Here is an 18,755-nt window from a genome sequence, read left to right as displayed (position 1 = left end):
TTAGTTATTCTTCTCATACTTACATGCTAATGTACTTGAAAGCTTTGTCTCCATGCTAGTCTCCAGATAGTTTGCAACTGCCTTTTGAACATCTGCACTTGAATATCTCACCTCTAACTTAACATGGCCACAATTTTTCGCATTATCCACTCCTACCAACCTCAAACCAGTTCAAGTTTTCCAGTTTCCTGTATCAGTTGTTGACAAAACTGCCCACTTGGTCCTTTTTGGATCTTACTCAAAGTTTTCCTTTCTGTACCTCTTTTTTTCCTTAAAGGTCATGCAGTTCTCCGTGGGAAGTGTTGTTACATTGTGGGGAATACAATCAATGTCACAAAAGAAAATATGCATGAATTGCTGAATTGAAAACCAGTTTCCTTTGTAAACTTTCACCCAAATCACAGTAAAAAATAAAAAACGAGTAAGTCCTTAAATGCTACACATGAGGTGTCAGAAATATTTGCTAGACCATGTCTGTCCTCTCCATTTACACTGTCTCTGTCTTAATTCCTACCTTTGTTGCTTCTCTGGATAGACTATAACAAAGGAGCCCTGGAAGCACAATGGGGTAAAATATTCGGTGGCAGTTCGAATCCACCAGGCAGCTACATGGAAGAAAGACCTAGCAATGTGCTACAATAAAGATTACAGCCTAGAAACCCCTATAGGGCAGTAATTTACTCATTCAACCAACTTGTATTTGTCAAATGTCTACTGTATGTGTTAACTACTGTGCAAGATGCTAGGAATACAGGAGTTCAGAAAAATCAAAGTAAAGAGACTCAAGAACAGGAAAGATGCTGCTCTCATGAAGCTTACGATCTGGTGACAGAAACAGAAAACAAACCCGTAAATAAATGCATGAGGGAGTTTCAAAAAGTTCCTGGAACAATGGAAGTGAAAGATAATGAAATGTTCTTTTATATTCCAAAAAGTGATACGTAGTATGAAGACAATGAACCGTGTGTAGCATTACAGAAGGATTCATAGAGTTGGTTTTCTGCCCCTCTGATCGTACCTCTTATAAAATAATTTCGCTTTCTTAGGCATCAGTTTAATTTATGTCTCTAAATACTCTCTGCTAGACTGTTAATATGTCAGGGCTTTATTTTATTCTTTCTTACGTACCTGGAACATACAGGGATTTTATAAACCTGTCTGATAAATGAATGGATGAATGATTTAATTAATGAGCAAACTGGTATTTATTATATCCCATTTAATTCTAAGCATGAGAAATTCACATACAACTAGAAAAAGTGCATTTCAGTTGTTCATGTGTTACCTGAAGTCTCTAGATTTTTGGTACACCAGTTTACAAAGATTTAATTCAGGATATATATGAATTTCTAAAATAGACAGAAACTAGTTTTCAGAGAAAGTGTCCAAGCTATAGAAGCAAAAGGAATACAATACAGGAATACTTACCTTCCTTAAAAACCAAGGTTCCATTTCCAATCCAGTCAATCCAAGTAATAAACAAGAGAGGTGAACAGTTCTGGGATTTAGTCTCACAAGGAGGCACAGTGGGTCTTTCCTAGCTGAGGCTGGGGTTTATTTGAAAACACAACCAGCTCAGTAGAAAACTTGGAAAGGGACTATCCATGGAATGGATGGACAGCTGCTGTTGGATCCCAATGGAAGCTATGTCTGGAAGATGCTGGATCTGATATTTAACAGTTCTGCTGCCAAATGAGCAGACTGGCTCACAAACAAAAGTCACTGAGAGCAAAAACCTGGGAGCTAGTGAGAAGGAAAATGGATGCAATCTGCCTTTTTTGTCATTCTTCCAGTGGGAAAAGTAGCTATGCTAACAGGATGATGCGGATTGATGTAGATGGAATGGGGCAGGAGAAGACTGGGCACCTTCACATTTTGTGCAGGAGTTTGACAAACAGGACTGACAAGTGTCCACTAGCGCCTTTCAAGCACACATAAGCACTCCGGCCATCCCAAATCCCAAAGACTTCCTTTAAAACCACAGACTACTATAAACAGCTGACCGTCGGAAGGCTGCCTAGAAGCTCAAGTATCTAGCAGGTGGGGACTTGTTTTCCAAGAGCTGGTTCAATAGGACAACTGAGAATTGTGATCTCACTGGGGTGTGAACACTAGAATTCAAGCAGCAGATGGTGTGATTTAGTAGAAAGGCCACTGGCCTGAGAGTCAGCAGCCAGGGATAGCATCCCAGCCTCTCTCTTTTTAAGCAGCATGACCTTGGACAAGTTCTTGACCTCTCTGAGTCTCAGTTTCCTCAGCTACAAAATGGGGAAGAAGAGATTCTCTTTACCTAACTTAAAATTGTTGCAAGGCCCAATAGAGACAGTATATGTGAAAGCTCTTTGAAAATTAAATAGGTTACTTTTTTTTTTCCAACAAACCATTTTGCAGCACTTTCTAACTTTCTATGGGCATTGATGTGCATGCTTTACAAATATTAACCCCAAATAACCCTGTGGGCTGGTACTATTGCAGTCCCCATGCTATAGAAAAGAAACAGGCAAAGCCCCTATCCAAAGCTACACACAGTTAGCAAGCCATAGAGAAAGGATTTGAATCAAAACATTCTGGCTACTGAATCAATGCTCTTAACCACTATACCATGTTGGGTTCTCATACAGAGTTCCCAATGCCCAGCTGTTAAATATCCTTGAACTCACCAGTGGCTCTGGTGGAGAAAAGGCCTGTCTGTCTGTTCCTATAAAGATTACAGCCTAGAGATTCTGTGGGGCATTTCTGCTCTGTCCTCTAAGGTTCCTATAGAGTTGTCATAAGTCAAAATTGACACACAATAACAACAACAAGAAAAGTATGCATAAGTTTTCATTCATATAAAACAAAAAGTTGGCAATTATTACACCCAACCCAATATGTTGTTGTTGTTAAGTGCCATCGAGTCAGTTCCACCTCACAGCAGCCCTTTATAGTCATTCTGAGAAGCAACTGGTAGTCTGAACCACTGAGCTTCTGGTTAGCAGTCCATTGCTTATCCTACAGTGTCACACATATGTAATAAGCAGTCCATTGCTTATCCTACAGTGTCACACGCATGTAATAAGCAGTCCAGTGCTTATCCTACAGTGTCACACGTATGTAACATGCTACATTTTACCAAAACACTTTTCATATTATCTTTTTAAAATTATCACAATAACCTTCTGATGCCATTACTGATATTTTCCTTTATATACATGAAAACGGTGGCTTAGGCGTCTCTTCAAGTTGGACATTGTTTCAAATGATTTTTCCAGAAAAGGAAAGAGTTGTGCAGTGCTCAAGCCATTCATGTCCATCTGTCCACCACCACTTTTGACATGAAAGAAAAGTGCAAAGGAAAAGAATTAGAGCCTGTCTTGCACATAGACAAAATAGGAACCTCCCTACAAAGTATTATTAGCATGTTGTTGTTCAGCGCTGTCAAGTCTGTCCCAACGCGAAAGGTTTCTGAGGAGTGGCTGGTGGGTTTAAACCACCGGACCTTGCAGTTAACTGTCCAGTGCTTCTCCTACAGCTTCTCACCTGGACTTCTTATTAGCATGTTGTTGTTGTTGTTAAGTGCCATCGAGTCGGGTCCGACCCATAGCGACCCTGTACAGGGTTTCCGAGGGTGTAAATCTTTACGGGAGTAGAAAGCCTCAACTTTCTCCCGCGGAGCGGCTGGTAGTTTTGAACCGCTGACCTTCAGGTTCGCAGCCCGATTTGATCTCTCCCATTTGTCCCATTCTAGGCCCTAAAATTCTACCAGAGGATAGTCATTCCTTTGACAGAACACCCTTCCAGTTAAAAAGTATCTTTGAAAGAACAGCACATCACCGTGTACATCCCAGTGTGACTTCTTCCATAACAGTGTCCCTAGTTTGACAGCTAGCTAAGAGCAGGTAATTTGAAATGTAAAAGGTCAAACGATAGGTTCAGAGCATAAAAGCAAGAAGGAGGGCAAAGGTAAGATCCTGACAATGGAGTGGAAAAAGCTAGTGCTGTGATTGAATCTGGAGATTCCAAGTGCACAGAGCTCCAGGGAAGCTAGAGAAATTCCAGCTAAAGAGATGTAGGGAGGTGTCGCCTGGGAGGTTCTTTCCCTTTGGATTTCTAAAGTCTACTTCCTGGCACTGCCAAGTGGCCTTCATATCTTGAGAGCTGTGTCTGCATCCCTGGGCCTCTGTATGAAGATGGTGGCTGTCATTCCCCGGGAACACATACACAATAGGAGCCTAAGCCACAGTGTGAGGAGGAGCCTGAGGAATAGGGGTGAAGGGGGCGCAGCAGCAGGGGAGGGAACTCTAGATGGTTATGTTAAAAAGGATTTGTTCCACTGTCAAAATCAGAAAGCTCTCCCCAAGAGCCAGCTTTAGGGAAAGAAGCCTGAAGTGACAGGGAGAAGGCAGGATGCTGGTAAGGAGGTGTTTTGGGAAAGGAGGCTGAAATAAAGGAAAGAATATCAGGGAAAAGGAGTCCTGGTGTGACCCTGTGGGTTAACGTGATGGATTGCAAGGTCGACGGTTCAAGCTCACTAGCCACTCCTCGGAAACCCTACATGGGGGTGCTATGGGTCAGAACCAACTCCATGACACTTAGCAACAGCAACAAAAAATCAGGGAAAAGGCAGGTATGAGCAGTTCGCCTATGGACTGCGATGGGCCAGGAACACCTATGAGATCCACAGAAACTAGGATCTACTGTTTCTACCAGAGTCCCTGGATGGCACAACCGTTAAGCGCTTAAGCAAAAAGGTTGGCAATTTGAACCCTTCCAAATGCACCTCAGAGTCCTGGTGTGGTGCTGTGGGTTAATGTGCTGGACTGCAAGATTGGTTTGAACAGCAAGTTCGGAGGTTCGAGGTCACCATTTACTCCTCAGAAACCCTATACAGGCAGGGTCACTATGGGTTGGCACTGATTCAATGGCACTTAACAATAACAACAACAAAGGTACCTTGGAATACAGATCTACTGATCAGCTTCTAAAAAAGGTCACAGTCTTGAAACCTTTATGGAGCACAGTTCTACTCTGCACCTGTCATCAAGAATTGGAACCGACTTGATTGCAATTAATAACTGCTTCTGCCAGGTCCCAAAGCCACCCTTGCTCTCCAAGGCAAGGACAGCTCTTGAAGTGGTTCCTTGGTTCTCTCTAGTGACTAAGATAGGGCCCAATGACTGCCAAGCTGCAGGAATTTGCAGAAGTCACTCCTTGTCCCCCGGACAGCTCACTGCCTTTTTGGCCTCCATCTTGAAGAGAGATGGGAACTCAAGCCAAACTGGCATCAGCCCCCACTCAGGCTCAGCCTGTCTGGTGTTCAAACAAAGACATATTCGGACCCTCCTGCAGAGATGGAGGGACGTTCTTGGGCCCAGAGGGAGCGGGCCTTAATCTTTAATCTGCTGCACAGTGAATGACAACAATGTTAAGAATGAAAATATGGTTTGGAGGGAGAGTCCCCAGGAGCCCAACATTTTGGTATTTAAGGGAACTTTAATGAGCTTAAGAAGCTAATCTGGAGTTCAGGAGGGGGTGTTTTGTTATGTTTTGTTTTGAAAAATCCTTTTAAAGGCTCCTGAGGCTGGGATGGGGAGGAGGCAGCCAAATTGTGAGTCAAGAAGAGGCTAACTGAATGGGTGGATAGAATTAGGTAAGGGGAACGCTCCAGAGATCTCTTTTCATTATAACTGCAAAATCTGGTACTCAAAGAGATCAAGGGTGGTTTCGCAGGCTGGAAAAGCAGCAGTAAATTGAGTGATGCATTTACATCCTTTAGAAATACTGTCAGGCTTCTCACCCAAGACTCTTTCTCCTGTTTTACTGGGACAGGATCAGACTCAAGCACTTCTCTGATCCACCAGAAGACACCCGTCTGTTTCCAATGGCAGGAAACTCAGCATCCACTAAGGTGCCAGGCACACTCAGAAATAAGTGCAAGGGACCCTAAATGGTTATCCAGAAGAGTCGTGAACATGGACTCATGTAAACCTGGTTGTAACACCCCTCACCAGCTACCGAGCTGAGCCTCCCTCCCCTGCTCAGTAACTGGATGGCCATGTGACAGCGCTATTTTTGTGTATCTATGGCACAATTCTTGCCTTCCATGTGGGAGAGCCAGATTCAGTTCCAGGCTAATGCTTCTCATGCTCAGACACCATCCATCTCTCATTGGAGGTTTGTGTGTTGCTGTGATGCTGAACAGATTTCACTGGAGCGTCCAGTCCAAGACAGACTAGGAACAAAGTCCTGGCAATCTACAGCCACAGATCAGCCAATGAAAAGCCTGTGGACCACAATGGTTCTATCTGCAATCTGTCATGGGGTTGGCACAAGAGTGGGCAACATTTCAGTTCATTAAGCATGCGGTCACCATGTGTTGGGGGCCAATTCCACGACAACAACAAAGAGGTTAATTAGGTGGCTGCAAGTAACAGAATCAAAAGAAAACCAACAGTCTACATAGATGGTGGTGGGGTGGTGGGTGATGAGCGGGAAATGAAGTGGGTGATGAAGTTTAAGTAATTATCTGATTGTTCACAAGAGTCAAATTAATAGGGTGCCACAGGTCACAGGGGAGTCCAGGGTAGGCAGAAGCAGGAAGGGCCAGATGTAAAGTTTATAGGTATGACATGTCATCCATTCCTGGCCAGGCTGGCTGCTAAATATAATTTTTATATGAACAGAAATAATTTGGGCCTGTTAGACAGTAGAGTCCAATCTATAGTGGCCAGATATCTATCAGAGCCTGATAGATGTTATATGATAACCACGATAGAACACAAATCTAATGGTGTGGAGAGACACTGGCAGCCTAGAGGATTGGAAAGGCCAGACATACTTGCTGTTATCCAAAAATAGGATCCCCAAGCTACAATCATGGAATCCAGGCTGGAAGAGACCAAACCGTTTCATGTGACTTCACTTACAGGGCTAGGAAAAGCTGCAACCCGTTGTGTATTTTTAGTTGTTAGGGCCTTCTAAAGTAATCATGGGGGATCTGGCAACGGTTTCATTCATTTCTAGCTAAGTCATGCATGGCAGCCAGGTGATGAGCTCTAAGGATGATTTGGTTGCCTTGCTTCACCACTGAAAAGCACAGCACAGAGGTTGGTTCTCAAAATCCCTTTTTAACTACCCAGATGGGGCTATTTGTGATGGGACCAAGTACACCCACAAGCTAGGGAATTGAGGGAAGGTCTTAGTGTATTACTTACATACTGTCTTCTACAGCATTCCAATTGCATCTGCCGTCTACTGCCAGAAGAAATTTAATCCCAATCCTAAATCTCATTTTATTTATTTTCAGTAGAGGGAAAACAAAACATGTAGCAAGATTACAATGCTGACACCCCCTTTTTAGCTCTAATCCTCCTGCTAATTAATGCCAGGGCCAGGCCGATTTTATTAATTTCACCTCAGATAATTGTGTTTTACTAAAATAACAATTTGACATTTGGAAGGCGTTTGCTTCATTTCCCTAAGACAGTCAGCCAGCTCTCATTTAATAAATGACAAAGAGACATGAAGCTGCAGTCGGCATTGGTCAAGAATAACATAACTAATTCTAATTGCAATCAATTGGATAAAATGTCCCACATCGTGCTAGTCAAAGAGACAAAGAGAAAATATAAACCCATAGGAGCAGCAAGCCAGAATCTCTCTAGCAGCAGAAAGGAGCCAGTTATAAAGCATGGACCTCCTTTCTCGATCACTGCTGATAAATTCTCCCAGAACCTTTTCTACACTTTGCTCCTAAATATTCTTACTCTTTCCAAACTAAGTTGGAAAAGGATGTTAGCAACAACACAGTTATACAAGTCGCTAGGGATCTTTCAGAAAACATATAGGGTGTTGAATATAGAACAGGGTTCTCTCTCTTAGGAACCTTTCTGATTCTCTGCAAGTGAAGGATATTCCAGACCCACAAGGCCACCCACCCTAGTTAACTCACCCTGCAAACACTCAACTAAGAATTTGCCTCTGATGGTATAAAAGGGCATTTAATACTCCACAAAAGAAAGACTTTTTTGTTGTTGTTGTTTTTTCAAGAAAGAAACAAAAATAAGGAAAGCAGAGCTAACATTTTCAACAAAAGTTAAGGCAAACATTTTATTTTAAAATCTCTCTATTATGGATGCAATTGTACTTTCTATCCCCAAAATTTATTTCTCAGCATCACACCACTATACTTAATAAACAAGTCAACAATACAATCTTAGTTATTTTGAACTTGATACAATTCAAAAAGGACATTTTGTAATATGTATTGACACTAAAGCATTAATAAATTTCTGTTAATATCATGGGCATTTTAAGCCCTTGTCTATTTCCTCACTTCCACAACCTATGCCCCAAATTATCTCTTTGAGCACAAAAATAATTTGCTACTACTTATTATAGACAAAACCAGATTCAAAAAGCAATACGAAGAGGCCTCCCCAGAATTAGGAACAGTATGTTGATTAATATAATAGTTATAAATAAGCAAAGTGAGACAAATAAACTATCAGAAAATCTCTTGTCACTGAAACCCAAATAGAGAAATCTATTTACTAGGTAGGTGAATGACAAGGGACTCAAGACTTCACATTATGTAAAACTAGAAGCATAAATCATCTCTTAATGTGTTCCATAAATACAAACATCGAAAGAATCCCACAAGCCTAATCTAAAAAGCAATGTTCACATCTAATTCCCATCATACCGTTAATATCTACTTCTACTATCTATTTTTATTTCAAAATCTGAAGTACAGCATTCCAAGAAAGCCCTACCTCAGGACCAACACATATAAAACCAGAATACACCTCGGAGCAAGGAATGTTTCCAATCACCTGCTGAAACAGAAAAAAATTAAAATATTTTTAGAGACATAAACACTGACACAGCCCATGCACTACGCTTATTTAAAGCTAAGCTCCATGCAATTTGAGGCAGATATCCATTTGTTACCTAGCTGTGTCTGATTTTTATATTCCTTAAAGTTTAGTGAGCCAGGAGCAGGGTCAATAAAAGGTAAAGGAAAGCAAAATGTAACAACGTAATGTGATTTCATCTGTAAGCTCCTTTTTTGAGCCACTGCTCGCCCAGTTTTGATCTCTAAGTAATGTCACCGTAATAAAACCAAACCAGCTCTCCTCCCTACGTACATACGCACACATCCTACGCTACCTTGATAAAATGCAGAACTAGTTCATTACGGCTCCTAATAGAGAACATTACCTCAGTCATTTTCACCGTTGGGGCTGCCAATCAGCAGTTCAAAAGAAAAAAAGGTGTATGTGTACGATCTCCTTTCCCCCATTTCAATCTCTTTCTTCATGAAAACTGGTCTGCTCCAACAGAAAGGCAAAGGGGGGTAAGCACCTAAGACCTGTGATTTGCTGACATGTGAGGAGTTATGATGTTGTGAGAACAGCCCTGATGACAGCAGTACTATCCCACGCTGCTCCTAGGATGTCCGGGACAATCTAAGAAATAATGATAAACTTCATATGTGATGGGAGAGGCCCCCGCCTGACACACGGAGCTGCCAGGCACATGAAAGAAACAATATAAACTTGATTTAAATGTGGGATCTTTTCCAGAAGGCTTAATTATCTATTGTATTACCACATTCCTATTATTCAGCAGTCTCTTCTGTCTCAGACTCACGTCTAACTACAATATTTGTTTGGAACAAATTCAGGGAAAACTCAAAAGAAACCAGATCATAAGGGTCTCAACTAAAAGGAACAGCAGTTATATAAATAGAAGTCCCCTGGGTTGGAAAAATATTTTGGTTGTCTGCTAACCTTCAGGAATGCTGGAATCCAATTTTTAAATACCCATACCTATAAACATACTAATATCTTTTATATGACATAATTTAGCTTCATCTAGTTTATAAATGTTAGCATCCCACAGTAATTAACAAAAATAGAAAAACATTTCATGGACAATGAAGGGCACCTCCAATTCTTAATTTCTGAATGCTCATAAATCAGTTTTCTACATTCCAACCCTAAATGCTTATTTGTTCAGGATGATCAGAAGATAAATTATTCCCAAGACTGTTACAGTGTGTGAGATGAACGTTCAATAAAATACCCCAGAAGTCTTCAAACAAACGACTGTGTGTTGATGACGCCATTGTCAAAAAAATTTTTTTTTGCCAAGTTACACAAAGTTGGTGTTGGACATCATGAAGTGAAGCCTGTAAGAGCCAGAACTCAACTGGACTGCCTTGTTCTTCCAGGTCTTACAAGTGTCCGTATTTGACAGGGTGCAGCCTTACCACTTTTCTATCATTTCTTGTGAAAAAAAAAAAAAAAACCTTGAGTCTTCCTTCTCTGACAGGTTTCCACCTTCTATGGTTCCTACTTTCACAGGTGTCATTATGGTTGATAGCCTGGAATTTCTACTTTTTTATGAACTGCCTGAAACCTCAGATAAGCAGCTAATAACTCAAATGCAAAACTGCCCATCAGCCACAAATGCACATTCAAAGGGCTAAATAAATACGATAAATCCTCCTTGCTAATATTATATTTGTGACCATCATAGAAGACTGTATATTGGCTGTATATTTGAATGTGGAGAAATATTGTTTGATCTTTGTCAATTTTGGAAACAAGGGCACTGCCCAAATAATTCTTTTTTTATTAATTGCTCTATAATTTATCATCATCATTGTCCTATCACCTAACTTCAGTCTCATTTTCCTTTCCATTAACCCTGTCTAGATCGCACGTTTTAAAAAGGAGCCACTAAAAGAGACTATTTTTACAAATATATTTGTTATGGGAAGAAATATACTATGGTAGTATCTGCCCACATCTTGCTCCCTGTATCTGTTTCATTGGTTGGTTGGTTGGTTATGTGCCGTGGAGTCGGTTCCAACTCACAGCGACCCTGTACAGGGTTTCCAAGGCTGTAAATCTTTATGGGAGCAGAAAGCCTCATCTTTCTCCCACAGAACAGCTGGTAGTTTTGAACTGCTGACCTTGCAGTTCACAGCCCAATTTGTAACCACTACGCTACTGTTGCTCAAAGTTGAATTGTAACCCCCTGGAAGACAAAGATCTGCTCATTCTAGATGTTGCTATTGTTGCTAAATGCCTTTGAGTCAATTCTGACTCATGTTGTTGTTGTTAGGTGCCATCGAGTCGGTACCGACTCATAGTGACCCTATGCACAACAGAACGAAACACTGCCCAGTCCTGGGCCAACCTCACAATTGTTGCCACACCAACTCATAGTGATCCCGTATAAGGCTTCCAAGGAGCAGCTGGTGGGTTTCAACCTCAGATCTTGTGGTTTGCAGTCCAGTGCTGATTCTACAGAGTCACAGACAGCTTTTGCTTAATACCTGTCCTGCACTCCAAGTAAAGGAGGCGTTTGAAAGATACTTGATGGTAAGGGTGACACAGATGGAAACGGTTCTAGGCTATAAGGCTACTGAAGTAAGCCTTTTTCTCACTTCATGGCCCAGTGCTCAGAGTGCTTTGCAATAAAGCACTGGACCACAAGATCAGTTTGAGCCACAGTGTGCTAGAGTCAGAAGCAACTCAACGACATTCAACAACAAAAAACAACGGTGCAGTGCTCAGTAAAAGCAGGTTGTAATCAAAGGATTATCCTGAGTCCTGGTGCAGATCTGTAGTATCAGCATTAGATTGCTAACACATGGTCAGCAGTTCAACCCCACCAGCAGTTCCTCAGAAACCCTATACTAGGTCCTTTTGAGTCAAGACCTACTCCATGGCAGTTAGAAACAATTAAAAATGAACAAACAAAAAGTCTCTCCTTTCTCTCCTACAGTCATTACCATGCAGACAAATACATTGTTATTGTTGTTAAGTGCCACTGAGTTGTTTCCGACTCATAATGACTCTCTATATAGGGTTTGAACCACCAATCTTGAGGTTAGTCCAGTGCTTAGTCCATATCATCACACCAGGAGTCCATGTTGTTGTTGTTAAGTGCTGTGAAGTCAGTTCAGACTCAGAGCGACCCTGTATAGGATTTCTAAGGAGCGGCTGGTGAATTTGAACCACCAACCTTGCGGTTCAAACCAACCTTGGGGTCCAGTGCTTTATCTGACAGCACCACAGGTCATGGGGGCAGAGGAGGAATAATAGTCTTCTAAAAAATAATTGTGGAGCAGTGCTGGTATTGTGTCATGAGATTAGTACAATTAACTCGACTTTATACACTCATGTTTCCAGAAAAATACATGAAAATGAAAACGTAAACCTTCACAACAGATTAACAGCAACACCTCTCTGACTAACGTAGTAGCTCAGACCCCTCTAGAAAATCTTTCTGGTTCTGGTCAACAGCTGGCAAGTTGATCCCTGTCATTTTCCCTTTGCAGAAGTAGCTTTGTGAGGGGAGAACTGACCCTCCTAGGCTAATAAGCCCAAACCTCCCAGAACCTGGAGTGCTGAAATGGAAGGGACATTGTTGTGTTAAGTACTTTACAACAACTGTTTCTTCTCCTCTTGACACAGTCAGACTTCCTTAAAGAAGATCTGACTGGCCAGACAGCTGTGTTGACCCTTAAGCCTTCTTTGATTTGTGATTTTTTTTTTTTTTTAACAAACAGAATAGAAATGCACAACCCAAATCCTTCCCTAAGCTCCAATACTTTTGAATTTGCTAGTGTTCTGCTTGAAGGATGTGGACATTTCGGTAATCTATAAGCAGAAAGATAAAGACTGGGCCCACACAATACCAAAAGCTTTATGTGAGAAGCAAGAGGGGGAAAGGGGGAGAGCAATCAACAAGAAGCCTTCTCTAAGGGTGATACTTGAAATTGTGTAGGCAAAATCTGGTCAATTACCTAAAAATTACAGTTTTCATTCAGATATTGTGGCAACCAAGAGCAGAGACAGGCATGTTGTTTTTAAGTGCCACCAAGTGGGTTCCAACTCACAGCGATGCTGTATAGTTTCCAAGGAGCAGCTGGTGGATTTGAACAGTCCACTTTCAGTTCAAACCAACTTTGGGATCCAGTGCATTATCCTGCAGCGCCGCACCAGAACAGGCACAACTTTGCTCAAAAACGTTTGTGAAGGAGTTATACAGAGTTTTTACTTCTTTATATATTTCTGCATTGCCAACTCATCTAAAATTGAGCATGCATTGGAAATTATTTCATTCTCTAAAATGGGACAGCAACAACAAAAACCCCCATATAGGAGGAATATTCAACCATTCTATGGAAAAGGAACACAAAGTAAACTAAAGAATCTGTGGGTGTGTGGTCAGTAGGTCTAATCATTTGATCAATTTTGGTATCCCTCATAGCTCAAGCAATATGGATCTTTTTGTTCTTTCTTAATGCTTTTTGTTAAATTGACACCTCCCCAGCTCACCCCTTTTCACTGTGGTTTTTAATAACATGTAAAGAACTGTTTTTTACGTTAAATCTCCTTTCATTATCCTTACAGAATGCTCCCCTCACCACAGGGTCACATATATCAGTCCTAGTATACAAAAGACTAGGCCTTCCTTAACGTGGCTTTCCTCTCCCTGAAAATCCCCCATAGCCCAGCCAAGCCAATATCTATAATTAGTCATTTTCATAAGGAAAAGCAATTCCCTCTCCTTATATCCTGAGTTCCTCCGCTATTTACTTGGCAAGAACTAGGAAATCCCTTCAACCCCTCATGCCTAGTCTCACCCAGGCTTTAAGCAATACAGAAACCACGATTCGAATCGTCTACTCTTGTAAGTGGCTGCCATACCTGCCTCCCAATTCTCAAAACGCACGAATTCGACCTCAGGGAACGGAATCATGCAGCGTGGAAGAACTGCAAACCCACACAAGACACCCGACATGTAGGATGGAGAAGGGGGCGTCAGGTCAGGTCAGGTCCTAACTTATGTCCTAACAGTCCCTGCGACCGGGAATTTGGAAGAACTCTGAGGTAAGGGAAGCAGCCCTGTTTTGTTGTGAAAGGGAAGGCAAAACTTGAGTGCCTGCAGCTCAGAGGGAAGGTCAGAGGCGCCATTTCCAAGCCGATTCTGTTCTAACTCCAGTCGACAAACCCAGGCGCAAAAATGCGTGCAGAGGACCGAAGCCGTGGGGTCTATACAGCCTCACAGCCCGGCACACGCCAAGAGACAGGGGCCAGTTGCGATCCACCGAGCACTCAGAAAAACGGGGGAATGGCTGTCGGGGAAGGGAGCTGAAAACTAGGAGGGCACACCATGGAGGACAGCAATAACGCGTGCTTCTGCGGAGCGCGCACCCTGGTTGAGCGCACTGGCGCGGATTTCTGGGGCCCTTCGGGTAAAAAGGAGACGATGAAAAATGACCACATCTCTAGGACGACGCCTCTTGCGCTTTCAAAAGCGGATGTGGGTAAGGAGGTAAAAAGTGTCTGGCGCAAGCTGATGCCAGTGCGTGGGGTCGTTTGGGCGGCGAGACACTTACTTTTCGTAGTCATACTTGCAGTAGAGCTTCTTGTCTCGGTAGAAGCAGGTGGTCTCCAGGGACTCTTTGCAGGAGGCGCACCTCACGCACTGTTCATGCCAGAAGCTGTCGTTGAGTCTCAGCAGAAACCTGTCCGAGATGACCCGCTGACAGCCCTCGCAGACAGACTTGGGGCTCACCGCTCTGCCTGCAGCCGCAACAGACGTATGATGGTGAGCGGGACCGTCCCCAAATCACAGCTAAACAGGTCCCGACTAGCTCCTGATCCCTCTACACCCAAGAACCGCACGCCACCCCCGCACTGCGCTGCCCCCTCCTATCCCAGCGAGTCCCCTGTTAATCAACCAAGACAAAACTTGGAGAGCAGAGAAAAATCAAGCCGAGTAAAGCTTTCAATAAACCTTTCAATTGTGGGAAAGGTTTAAGCCCTAGTGGGAGAGGAAGCGGAAATCAATAAGTGGCCTTTAATTATCAAATATACCCAGGTAAGCGCGGAAACGTGCGCGCGGTCCGCAAAATTATGAGGACAAATAAATTTGCGCTCCAGGTTTATGGCATTGTAATTCATCATTAAATCACTCATTATGCTTGTCTCTGTGGACTATTACTAAAATTATGAGGGAGTCAAATGACATTGTGGTTCTTTTGTTAAAATCCAATTTTGCTCTATTTCTTGAAGGGTAACTTGGTATCTTTTTTTCTTCCTAAAAAGTCCTTTGCGTGAGAAAAAATTGTACCCGTCTCTCCCATCGCAAACTTAACTGTTGCTGAAACCAGTGGACCTCAAACTGCTGTGTCGGCTGGTGTGCAAATTGAAAATGTTTTGTTGTTGTTTTGGCTGGAGTTTTTTCATAATTAAGAAAAGCCACAAGATAAAGGAAGTGGGAGGGAGGATAGGGGAAAGATTCAAAGCACTGAGACTCCACGGAGAGTTCTGGCCAGTGTTCCCAGCATCGTATCAACGCGTTCAGCAGCCCTTCAAGGGGACGAAATCGATCCCAAAAGGATCAAAAAAAAGGCAATGCACTTAGTACTTAAGATTTTTCGCTGTTACATTCCTTTGGTTTGGGGGGTAGTTTTCTTGCTGTTGTTGTTTAAGAGGGCCCTTAGCCGCTTTTGTGGGCACGTTTCACAGTTATTTAAGGAAGACCCTGTCCCCTGTAACAACACATTTGAATGTGGTTTTCCAAAGGGTCTGATCCTCCTCCCTGGCTAAGTTCCTTGTTATACGAGGACAAGCTCAGGATCCGGGCTGAAGGCTTTGGGATGTGGGCAGGAGTGTGCCTAGGGAAAGCAGTGAGATCGTTCTGAATTTAAAAAGTCCCTTTCTTTCTGCCAGGTCTCGGCGTCCGGGTCTAGGACCCCAGCGTCGGGAGAGGATGTGGGGTGCCGGCCCAGCATGCAGGAAGCATGCGGTCTGTGTGTATTAATTAGAGAGCGCTCGGCGCCCAAGCAACGCCTGCTCTGGTCCCCGCGCCCTTCCGAGGCTGGACAGAATCGCGATGTTCCCTAAAGTAGAAGTGAAAAACTGAAAGGGGGGCACATAGTGTGTGTCATTTCGTTTCATCTGGGGGTAGGGGAGAGGCGTATTCCTCTCCGGATCTGGTTTTTCCAGCCCGACTGTCTAGTCTTTTGCCTTCACCCCGCTCTAGCGGTTCCAAGTGAGGAAGCAAGAGGCTTAAATGACAAAACGAAAATCTCTCCTTCTAAAGAAATTAAAATGAAACACTAGTTCCCCAGGCTTGCAACCACTCTGGGGGACTAGGCAGTTCAAGCAATAATCTTTGGCCCCTGCTCTGAGAGACTCGCGTATGGACTTTACTAGGACCTTTGGGTTGTCTCTCCTCTGCAGTCGCGGAAAATGAGTGGGGATGGGGGGGGGGGGCGGGGAACCTGCCGGACCCCCGGATCCGGCTTCAGTTAATTAAAACGGAGGCGAGGGCCCCGCCGAGGGGGCTAATCCCCGCGCTGTGCTGCCCACCGGCCCGGAAAAGCCTATCGGCCGTGCCCGAAGCTAAAATTGGGGCTGGAATTGGTGGGGGCGAGAAACTGCCTCGAACTTGGGCGCTTCAAGCCTCGAGTCTCGGATTCTCGCCCTTGGGCGGCGGGACGAGGGCGTCATTTATGAGACGTCTATCAACTCTGTGTTTAAAAACCCAGTCTTGGGTATTTTTCATCACTTGCCACTCAGATGCCTGCAACCAAGCTCGCCTGCCCCTCGCTACTTTGGGGAACTCGGTGCCGGACGCGTGAAGTGGAGGCGGCTAGTTGGTTTGGGCTAGGGAAGCTAACCCACGGGGACAGAGGGACAGAGGTGTAGAGAGAGTGGGCTCAACTGAATGCATGAAGTGAAGCACTAACTCTCCCACTGCCGTTCCGGTCCCAGTGAGCTGGACTCCCAGGCACAAGACCTGGCAGAAGGAAGGTACGCCTGGGGCGCATGGCCTGAACGCTCACCCAACAGCGAGGAGAAGGAGGCCGAGGTCTCGATGGCGCTTTGGAAGTTTTCCTCCATCTTCAGGCCGTCCAACATGGTCAGGTCGAGCTGGGTGGACCTGCTGTAGAGAAGAAACGACTCGTCTGGCGTCCGTGCCCCCTGGGACGCGGCGCCCGAAGCCGCCACACTCCTGGGAAAGGACAAAGGGAGTGTCCAGAACGACCAGAATGAGCCAGGAGAGTAGAGTCCAGTCAAGAGAAACGTGGGGTGGGGAAAGAGACAAGTCACGGAGAACTGCTCTGACTGATCTGATTTCACTCGAAGTCAACGCGTTATGTACTTAGGCCTCCGCCCCCAACTGCGTTTGTCCTTCCCCAGCCACCTCCCCCTCCTGCCCCTAGGCCCCAGGTTTCCTATCCCGAGTCCGACTCCGCCCCAACCTACACTTAATGTGAGCCCCAGAGACGTCTTTGCGGGAACAGATACTAGGGTATGAGGATTAAAGGAATAAGTGTTTTTCCTCGCTGGGCCAGGCCCAGTCAGCAGGACCACAGGGCCCGTAGCACGCTCCCCAGATATCCCCGAGGCGGCCCTCACCTGCCCGAACGGGGCGGGACAGAGTAAGCGACTCCAAGAAAGTCCCACTGGCTCCGAGACTCCAAGCGTGCGCTCAGCTAGCTGGGAGCCGCGCGGCGGCGTGCAGGGCGCGCGGGGAGGTCCGCTCGCCGGTCGGCCGGTGTCGGGAATGTTTGCAGAAGCAAAGGATTCGCCTCGCGGTGGAGCCGCGGCTGGCCGAGCTCACTGTTGGATGCATTTCAAATCAACTTTCAGAAACACGCACGCCTAAACCAGATCCTAAGAATGGGCAGCCTTCCTTACCTGCAGGCGAGCTCGTTCCCCGCTGCAGAAGCAGAGTGAAGTTGCCGACGCCGCGGGAAGCTGCGGCCGAGGAGGCGTCTGTCCGCGACGAGGCAGTCGGAGCGGCCGCCCCAGGCTCAGGCGCACCCAGGAGGGAGCCCAGACGAGCGCCGTCCCCGGGCTCCGCTTCTCTGCGCGCCCGGGCCGAGCCGGGACGTGGCCGCGAGCGCCCAGCCTTCTCGGGACGTCCCGCTCGCCGGTATCGCTTCTCAGGGGAGGGGGAGGCCAGATACCTCTCCAAGACTAGGACGGAAGGCTGGGGCCCGGAGTCCTGGGTGCGAGTTGGGCCCTGCTTCGTTCGGCCGGATCCAGCTGCTTCTAACTCGAGCCGCGGCGCTGCGTGCGCGGCAGAGGGAAGGGGGTGGGGTGCGCAGAAGGGGGGCTGGGAGCGCGTCCCGTGGCGGCGCCGCGACTCGCCCTCTCGGAGTAGAGCTGGGCGGCCCACCTCACTGCCGCCGCCGGTGCTTTCCTCCGCCGCTGCAACGTCCCGGCCACGCAAAGTTTCCTCCCTTCCACGTGTAACTGCTAACTCGCGGCACGCTGGCCCAGCCGCCGTCCGTGGCTCCGCGCCCCTGCTGGGTCGCAATCGAGGTGTCCGCGCCACCTGGATCGCGGCGCCAGCACGCTCCTTGTCCCACAGCTCTCCAACCACCGAAAGTGATGAAAGCACTGGAATCCTCACACCCGTCAGGGCCGCGCCAAGAAGCCGCTTGCCAGGAGAAGTTTTCCGGTCCACCAGTTAAGAGCTCCTCAAACCCCTTCTCCATCACCTGGGGCTCCCGCAAGTTCCCAGCTTCCCGCGTTTTAGATCAAAACTGCGTTTTAAATGGTTCGCCAATAGGGTGTGCATATGCCATAGAACCCATGGCCAAGACTTAAACCGGGCTACTACTGGTAGAGATTACATGAGCTCTGACCTCCAGTCGATGAGCCCACAATGGCACTGAAGTCAGCTAAGGGGATTGTCTTAGGGCAACAAAGTAACTGGGGGAAATG

General features: G+C 45.4%; 1 protein-coding gene across 1 annotated transcript in view; it reads right to left on the bottom strand.

The window, feature by feature from the left end:
* LMX1A (LIM homeobox transcription factor 1, alpha) overlaps positions 1-16,967 on the bottom strand; it is a 224,817-nt gene extending 207,850 nt beyond the window's left edge. The window contains exons 1-2 of the mRNA XM_006876512.1: positions 16,862-16,967; positions 14,405-14,591 (exon numbers count right to left, since the gene is read on the bottom strand). Coding sequence (XP_006876574.1) covers positions 14,405-14,591; positions 16,862-16,937 — 263 coding nt within the window. The 5' untranslated portion in view covers positions 16,938-16,967. The remainder of the gene's footprint in view (positions 1-14,404; positions 14,592-16,861) is intronic.
* Between the last annotated feature and the right edge of the window lie 1,788 nt (positions 16,968-18,755).

The sequence above is a fragment of the Chrysochloris asiatica genome, unplaced genomic scaffold, assembly GCF_000296735.1.
Source record: "Chrysochloris asiatica unplaced genomic scaffold, ChrAsi1.0 scaffold00386, whole genome shotgun sequence".
Lineage (NCBI taxonomy): Eukaryota > Metazoa > Chordata > Mammalia > Afrosoricida > Chrysochloridae > Chrysochloris > Chrysochloris asiatica.
The sequence above is the reverse complement of the archived record's forward strand: the minus strand, read 5'-3'. Positions and strand labels throughout refer to the sequence as shown.